This window comes from Lonchura striata, chromosome 1 (genome assembly GCF_046129695.1).
Source record: "Lonchura striata isolate bLonStr1 chromosome 1, bLonStr1.mat, whole genome shotgun sequence".
NCBI lineage: Eukaryota > Metazoa > Chordata > Aves > Passeriformes > Estrildidae > Lonchura > Lonchura striata.
The window spans coordinates 147,032,735-147,041,924 of record NC_134603.1 but is presented as its reverse complement, the minus strand read 5'-3'; the positions used below and the strand labels follow the sequence as shown (position 1 = coordinate 147,041,924).

At 39.4% G+C, this 9,190-nt stretch overlaps 1 protein-coding gene across 5 annotated transcripts in view; it reads right to left on the bottom strand.

The window, feature by feature from the left end:
• Positions 1-1,864: 1,864 nt before the first annotated feature.
• Positions 1,865-9,190, bottom strand: part of DIP2C (disco interacting protein 2 homolog C) — a 307,518-nt gene continuing 300,192 nt past the window's right edge. For all 5 annotated transcript variants that reach the window (XM_021528799.3, XM_021528801.2, XM_021528802.3 and 2 more), the window contains one exon: positions 1,865-5,377. In XM_021528799.3, coding sequence (XP_021384474.1) covers positions 5,125-5,377 — 253 coding nt within the window. In that variant the 3' untranslated portion in view covers positions 1,865-5,124. The remainder of the gene's footprint in view (positions 5,378-9,190) is intronic.

Genomic DNA, 9,190 nt, shown 5'->3' with positions numbered 1-9,190 from the left:
ATATATGTTGTGGAATCCCTGGGAAAAAGTCTTTTTTTCCCCCATGTGATCATAGAGAATACAACAGTGCCTTTGGAGAAATCTTGTTTGTGCAGACCAGAAGGAAGTAAGGAGCACTGCCTTTGACTGGCATGATGCAGCATGACCTGCTCAGTGAACCTGAGTGAATCTGAAATACCACACAGCTCCCAGTGCCAGGATGATGCCAGAAGATGCAGAGATGGTCTCATCCTGGTCTGCTGTGTAGGAAAGGGGGAACAGCTGTTTCAGAGATGCTGATCTCAGCCAGGTGCAGCACAACTGAGGGAAAGCTTGAGAGGGTTTTTGTACCAGCTTTAAGGTGATACCCCTCAAAACAGAACAGAAAAATCATGAAAAGGAGAACCCTAAATCATGGTAAGGTGACTGAGTGCTTTTGAGAAGGTGGGCTGCCAAATGGAGCACTCCAGATGTAAAAAATAACATATGTTTATCGTTAAGAAAAAAATTAACAATATACTATTTTATATTTTATCCCCCTAGAAAATGATTGATTTCTACTTTCACAATATAGAATCTGGTTGCTTTTTTTTCTCTTTTGCCTCTTCAAATCTCAGTTTTCAAGCAAAAATTTCTTCCAAAAAAAAAAAAAAAAAAAAAAAAAAAGAAACAAAAAATTCAAAATCAGGGTTGGCTCATAGTCTGGGGACAGAGGGGTCCATCTCCCTTGGGATGACTCCTGTAGGCTGCCCCTCTCCCCCACTGCCCCTTCAGCCAGAGCCCAGCCCAGTCCCCTCAAACCAGGAGCATGCCCAGGAAAGAGCCACAGCTGGATTTGCCTCTCCGGGGCTGCAGAGGGTTCAGTGGCCCAGCAGGGGACTGTAAGAAGCTGTGGGGGAGAGAGCTCAAAACTCCCCCAAACTCAGCTTTGCTCACAAGGCGACTTGTGAGAATTTGTTGTCAATTTCTGTGCACCCCCCCTCCCTCCCTCTCTTGAGTGCATAAAGCAAATCTTTGTGTTGAAAACCAGAAAAGGAAAGCTGTATGGTCTTTTATCAGACGTTTTCCCAATTCTTACATTCTTAATATCAATGTCATAATGAAGAAATTATGCTGTTTGTATCATGCATGATTCTTCTAACCAACATTATTTTTTGAGATTTCCCACCATCTTTGCGGTGTTATAGCAGCCTTTTGCCAAAATACTTTTTAAAATGTGGAATTGAAATATTTTAACCTTTTAAAAACCTTAATCACATTAACAAAAAAAAAAAAAAATCCCCTTTTTGCTTTTATTAAATGATTTGTAAAATTGAATCAGGAACTACGTGCTGTTCTGCCATCCTCTTCCTTCTGCCATCTCTAACTTACTTTCTCCTTCTCACAATTTTTGGATCTTTTACTCTGCTCAGGGTAATTGTGAGTCCACAAAACCACACCTACCTCTTGTGATAAGCAACCTGAAATCTGAGCCATCAAAGATGGAATTTTGCACCCTGAATTTCCCAGATAGGACTCCAAAGACACAAGGACTGAGAATTTCGCCTTTCAAAATCACATTTGGAAAATGAGAGCTGTGGCAAAACCTCTTCTCTGGGAATGCTGCTTCTCAGCAGCTGGGAGCCAGCTCTGAAATCAAGGTCTTTTTGGAAGAAGCCAATGGAAATAGGCAGATCCCATTTCCAAGATCACATTTCCATTGCCCAAGGCTGCTGAATCGATAGGGAGGTTCTAGCCTCACATGAGTGACCAAGCTGTAACCCATAAACTTCCACTGGCAGAAAGCTCCATCAGAGCTGGAAAACCTGGATCCAAAACTTCCTTAGGTGACTGATTAGCAGCATGTCAGTAGCAAAACCTTGCAACAAAAGTGATAAGTGACAAATTTGAGGAGTTTTACAGTACTAATGCTTGTTATTGCTTCTCACAAAATGTTACCAAGCTTACAATAATCTTTACACTTTCAGCAAAAATGTGAACAGTATATTTGAATATATTAAAAAGAATTAAAAAAACATTTCACAAAAAACATTTGTTGCCATATGAAAGTCTTTCAGCAATAAATGCCCACACCAGTATTTAAACATTGTTAAAAGTATAATGATTTGTACTAATAAATTATGCAACAAGAGAGGTAAACAAAATAAAATTACAGTATAGCTCTCCATGTTCTCCACTGAGCATCCACAGCTCTCGGAAGCTCCATTTTAGATGACTAATTAAGAAACTGATATTTTCAGAGCAACAAAAATAAAAGCTTTTATTTGTTCATTTGAATATAAAACAGGCGTTATCACAGATGTACAAAGCGTACTGGTGGTTTAACATACAAGAAGGTTGCTGTCCTTTGCACATAAAAATTTTTGTTTGAATCTGTGATTGGCTGAGTTACATGAATTTCTCTAACCAGTCACCACACTCTATGAAATAACGCTGCTAACATTCAACTGATAAAAGGGACAGTCTTCCCTTGGGTAAAGTGTCAAGCAGGATTAAATATATATAATAAACAAGCACCATGAGGAATCTGCTCCTGTTTGATTAGTTTTGTGTTTAAATGTTCATTGTGTACCCTCTCTTTTTGTGCATGTGCATCGAGTTGATTACATGGTTTTGTCTGACTCCAAAAGCACAAGGTCACAAGACAAACATTTTATACATTCTCATGAATGGTTTATCTACAGTACAGTTTCTAATACAGAACAATCCTTCTTTATTGCTCAGTCTGATGGTGCTTAAATGTTTCCCTCCTTTTGCTTGCACAACAAAACCAGAAACTCAGTTTACCATTTCTCTTAACTCAGGATTTAACAACCACAGATGACAGGTTGCAGAAGAGAGCTGTTATTAACTGCGTTTCACAACTGCATTGCAGTTCTTTTATTCTCTACAAATGCAAAGTTGACTTCGTGAAGGTTAAAGTGATGCTTTGAACGACGCGAGATTTGTTTTGCAGTACTGAGATCAGCGATAGCAGGACTTCACAAGTTAGTTCACACACTGCAATTATGTTTGTAATCAATCAACATCTTGTCTGAAACCTTACAACAACTTGCCATTAAGAACAGATTTTATTCTTTTTAGGGAGCAGAAAATGAATTTGACAAAGTATGGGATTGGTCTGCAGAGCAGGAATAGGGCTATTCACAGGACAGTGAGGGCGGAAAAGATGGCCTGAAAGAAAACGCGTCTGATGTGGCGAGATGCTCTGTACTGTACATGCAGACTAAAACGTCCCTACCTTTTAAAAAGATTTTTAACACCCAGCATTGAGACTCCCTTATACGTGATATAAACATGATAACATTTGCCCTGCAACAATCTTAGTCATGCATATCCGGTAATGAGAGCCAGCACATGAACGTCATTTGGGACAAATAAGAAAAGCATTCTTGGACTGCCGCTGGTAAATCCCACTCTTGATCACAAACATGTCAATTCAGTTACAACCACATGAAGGAAGGGGAAGGTTTTAAAAAAGGGGGCATGGGGGGCAGGGAAGACAACAGAACTGGGGAATCAGACCCCTCTTTTCTCCAAAGGTAGTAAAATGAAGGCAGCTGTGATGCATGTTTTCCTACTCTTCTCCCAGGATGGCCTCAGGCTGGAGACCACGGGACTCCTCGGCTCCTTAAGCAGGCAGATGTGTTCCTCTGATGTTTTAATGCGTTTAGGGACTAGTTAGCAGATGCACGATCCATGCCAAAGGGTGGTAGTGACTGTTCGCTCCTCTCCGTTAAGGAATAAATTAAAGACCATCGAAACAATCGTTTCCTGTAAATGTAAACTGGAAGCGTTGGCCACTGAGCTACGTGTCCTAGCTGAGAGGCAAATTGATAACTCTGTGCAAAAAACCCCAAAACTTTTCCTTATAGCAGTAAAAACACCAACTAAAACAATGAAAAAAATTGTGCAACAAAGTTCTGCAGCTAGACAACAGTGCTATTCCTCAACCTGCCTTTTCTAAGTCTAACAAGTGTATGCACATGCCAGCACGAATATTTATTGTTGCCTCCATGGCAAAGAAAAGAAAATTATTGTAGTGCATTTTTAGTCTTAAATTCATTCACTGCCTTAAAGGCAGCAATAATTCCACTTGCTGGTATCTAGAGGATTCTTTTTGACAGGGATACTTAGCAATCCAGGATTGCTTTTTTTCTTTTTCCAAAAAATTTGTGAGTAACATTTGATTATCTACAGTGGGAGACACCATGCAAGTGACAAGTACTGCATTTTAAACTTTAAAATCTTTTGTCATTAGTGAATTTATATTTCATATATATATATTTGATGTGATACTATCCACTCAAGATAATACAACACTTTGTTTTTATATTAGCAAACATTTCAAGAGTTTAATATTCTTGAATGTTTCTTCTCTTTTATACTTCTAAAGAGATCAAAATAAATTAAACGTTTTGTACATAATTACAGAAGAAGTAGTTAACTTATTTTATCTTTTTAGTTTAGTACAAAGATATTTGCAAGCTCATTGCCGAAATACACCTTATTTATAAATTTCTTCCATTCTAACGCTAACAGCAAAGGCTCTTTGGCCTTTGGGCTTTCAGCATCTCTGACAGAAAGCTGCAAAATTTCTAATTGAAAGGTGCTACTTTGGGTTTTCTCCTCGTACCACTACGTATTTTCCTAAGATGTGGGATCTAAAATGGCTTCAGTTAGTAATGGATCTGTATTCATCAGCCTTTTATGACATATTAAAACAAATGAAGGAAACAACTATTTGTATTAGTATGCAAATTGTTTAAAAAGAATCCATTTGGAGGGCAGAATAAAAAAAATCTACTTCAGCTTAATTAACGTAAAATACAAAGCCACATTTACTCAAAAAGCAGTATTGTCCAATAAGCAAAAAAAAAAAAAAAAAAAAGGTTTAAAATGGGCTTTTCCAACACACTGAAGGGCCTTACCCCATAGTCCTTCTTTTCTAAAATTTAGTGGTAAAAGAAAACATTTAAACATTTCACATTATATTTCCTGCCAATCGTGACTGCTTTGAAAAGTCGTAATAGAAACAGTTCCATTCTGATGAGTGTCAGTATCTTATCTGCACACTTTTTTAGTGGACACAAAAAAAATTTTATACATCTATAATAAAGTCTATGGAAGCTTTAAGGTACAAGACTACATGTTGTAGGCCACATAGATGGGATCTAGCTGGTCTGCCAAAAATCCATCTCGTAGGTGCATACGTTGTTTCTCTCCACGGGAGTTGATAGGAATTACACCAATGTCCACAACCACCACCACCCCTACAATCAGATAGTGTTCCTCCAGGACCACGTTGGTGACCAAAGGAACAAGGTCCAAAGCTTCTTGCTCAGATCCATCCAGCTCAACTACAACGACCAATAAATTTGTCCAGGTAAACACCGCACTGGAACAAAAGAAAAAATAATATTAGTCATGGTTTTTTTCACCCATTTCATTTTTTATCCCTTTTCTTCCACCTTGGTTACCTTTTGTTGGAGCTCCTTGGGCTCTTTCCACGTTCTCAGGACAAAGTGCAAACAGCAAGAGAGAACATGCTGCAGGCAGGGGCATGGGGCAGCCCCATGAGCTCTCTCTTTGATAATGCTGCAATTTTAAGCATTAGGCTGAACTTTAGAGAAACTTGCCTGCCATGGAAGGAGGTAGTAAGACAGCAAATGGTTCCCTCTGAAGTCAGGGAAGTGCCACAGCTCTGCTGTGTTCATGGAGTGATGTGTGTGTGGAGGTGCCTTCTCCAGGGTTTTTTGAAGAGCAGCCCAAAGAAACAAGGAGGTTAAGAGAGGAGGCACCAAGGACAGTAGAAGCATAGACTGAGCTGAAAGGTCTGTGGGCTAACTCCTGCTAGTGAAGGGTGTGGAACCCTGGGAAGGCACATGGCACAGTGCAGGCTCACAGGGGTGCCCAGGGAGGGGGCATCCTCCCCGTGCCCGCTCAGCAAACGTGGCTACGCGCCTTTGGGACTGGGCTGGCTGCTGTCCAGACAGGTCAGAGCTCAGCACAAAAAAGCTGCAATTCTTCTGGACCAATTGATTTCCACAGAAATAAGGCTGTGTCTCCATCTGTTTTATTTTGGCTGTTTTATTTCTGTTGGGCTTAAGGGGACAGGATTTTTAACATTCCTGATGAACAGTTCAGACCGTCAAGGGAATGCCATTATCTCCAGTATCTCCTCTTTGCTAAAAGAACTTTGTAAGACCCCAAAGTTTTGGTTAAGCCTGTGAACCAAAGAGGGTAAATTTTGGATTCTGCTATTTGGGTCCATTTCTGGTTAAGGATAATGCATTTATCCTTCTAATTATGGAGGCTGGGAGGGTATCAAAGTCTGGTTTATGCTTCCACCCAGAGCAGTTTTACAACTTCCCTCCATCCTCCTTCTCCTCACATCTCCAGAGTCTCCAAAGACTCTTGCATCTCATGGAAGGTCAGCACAGCTGAGCCACAAAGAGCAATCTCATTCTTCCTTGTAAGTGTTTAAGACACTTCTTCCTCTAGCTTATTCCACAGAATAAACAATAATATTCTACACATGTACACCATACATCAAGTCCTGTACTTTAGTTGCCTTTACCTCGTAAAATCAGGGGATAACTTCCCAGAACTGTCTTGAGCATAAGCATCTGAAAGTCAGAATATATTATGTACACAAGCCATCTTCAAAAAGAGCTTCTTACTCTAAGGTCAATGCTTGATTGAGACAGAAGTGCACTGTTGTAGCCTCCTAAGACAGCTCTGAAAATCCATGTAGTGTGGAAACATACCTTACTTTGCCCAAAAATTAGCTGTGAAAATGTGCTCTATGTTGATGCTTGACAGAATGGATTTTAAGAGAAAAGTACTTAACTCTTAAAAAAAATTCAGGTCCTGCCAAAGTACTTTTTGATTGAATTGTTATGTGCTTATTGATCTGGAAAACTAATGAGCAGCCAAAGCAAGGATGAGAAGGCCCCTTTTGACTTAGTATTGCTGTGAAATGAATTTTCATTTGTAATTATGTTTTCACAGACATTCTAGTAAGTTTTGATTGATGCTGAATAGTAAAAAAATGAAGTATCTATCTGCACAGGTGACCGTCTCCAGAGAGGTCCTGGAATTGTTATTGGTTCCTGTACAAACATCTAAATTAGTATTATATATATTTTAACAAAAAAAACCTGGGGAAGTTTCACTGAAATGTAAGTTAGCATTGAAAACCATGCCTGGAAACTACTGTTAGCTTGTTACTTGGGGAAAGCAATTAATAGCAAGATTCAGGAGTAGGTCCCTAAAACATGGTTTAGAATAAATTAGCTTGTCTGAACTCAGGAAACTGATTCCCAAAACTTTTATGAAGCTTCTATTAAGTCCTAAAATCAATGACACTCTCAAGAGGCTTCAATATAATTTAAAACTCTTTTCATATGCCATGGTTCTAAACTCACTGGTGATCACTGGAAGTAAAAGGAAATATTGTTTTTTATGTTCTTACTGGTTGAGAGTAACCATACATTAACCAGTCTCTCTTATGCATGCATCAACTTTCTAGCCCTGATGAATAAAAAACCTCAACCCAAAAGCTAGGGACCAGGAAGGCTGACCTTTCCTTAAGAAATAATCGAGTCACAATAATCAAGTCATACACAATAGATGCAAAACAGTCAATGCACTGGGAATGGCCCCTCCTGCTGCTTCCACATCACCAAACGCTACAGGAAAAACAAGGAAAAACACCTCCAGGGAAAGAAGCTCCTAATTGTTTTCTTCTCCAAATACCTTGTGTAGCTTTGTATACAAACCACTTCTAAGCAAATTCCAGGAAGCTCTGTTCTGTTCCTCTTTTGAGACTTTGACATTTAAATGAGTCAGCCATGTGCTTTAATTAAAACACATACATTAAAACAGATACCACATTTTGTGGTATTAGAAACACTTTCGAAATGCACAGTGTGGGTTTACATCAGAATAAAACCAGACTGTGCCACTCTTTCACTTTTTACGTGTTAAGACACAGGAGATCCAGAGTCAGAGGTTGTTGATTTTGTGCTAAAATTTTTGAAAAGACAAGAATAATTTTAAATGACCTTTCAGATCTGATCCTCAATGACAGAAGCTGCCCAGCAGGATCACATGTCAGTCAACAAATCCCTGAGTCCCTCAGTGGTGTCCAGTATTACAGAATGAGCTGCGTTTCTCAGAGGCTGTTTTCACAATCTATCAACTGGACATACCCAGCACCTTCTGTGTGCAACAGAAATTGATGCAGTTAAATCCTTACTGGGCCATTGAACTGAAACAAGAGGCTCATGCCCCTGTCCACAGAAAGGGATATACAAATTATAAATTAAAAAAAAAAAAAAAAAAAAAAAAAGAGTTAGCTGGCTATTATTTTGTTCAGAGGTGTTTCACAAAGACAAAAGGAGGGCCCCTAAGAGAAGCTGAAAAAGCTACATGAGAGAAGTCAAGGACAGTCAGGACAAGGGCTGTGAATGAAAATTCCATGATGGTTATTTGGCAGAGCATTGGTTAGGAAAAGGCTGGGAACTGTGAGCAAACCAGATGTTGGCACTCTGAATAACTGTGTGTCCCTGTTCTGCAGGGACCACATCCGAGACACATCTAATTCATCAGCAATCTCTCTTTTTGAGGGAAAACAACCCTGAAATACTGGCCTTAAATATTGGCCTTTGGGCAAAGGGTAGCAACAGTACAGAGTGTTTTCGGAATTCTCACTCCTGTGTCTTGTACATTATCACCCAACTACAGGGAAGAGTTAAAGTACTGAGAATTATCTGCATGTACTTGGAGAAATTCAGCTGTGTTTTTCTCCAGTCATGCCAGCTTACCCCCAACCCTTTTCCAGTTTCCATTTTTCACTCAGGATTTCCATGGTTGTGGAACAAAAAGGATCCTTGAAGTGCTCTCAGCAATCTTGAAGGCAGTAACATAATTTAAGCATTTTTTGGTACTGAAACCCTGCAATTTCTGCAGTGTGATATGGCTACTTTATTCACTGTCTGTGAGCTCATAATTTGAGGGGACACAAACCTCTGACAAACAGATAATGCCGAACACAGCAATTTATCAAACTATGGCCATCTTATAATAGACCAGTCCTTAAACAGCTTGTTCTGAAAATTTTACATCCACTGCTGGTACTGATCTGACACATTTTCAAGGGGAATTTCATGACATCCATAAAGTGTTCATACTGCTCTGTATGAAG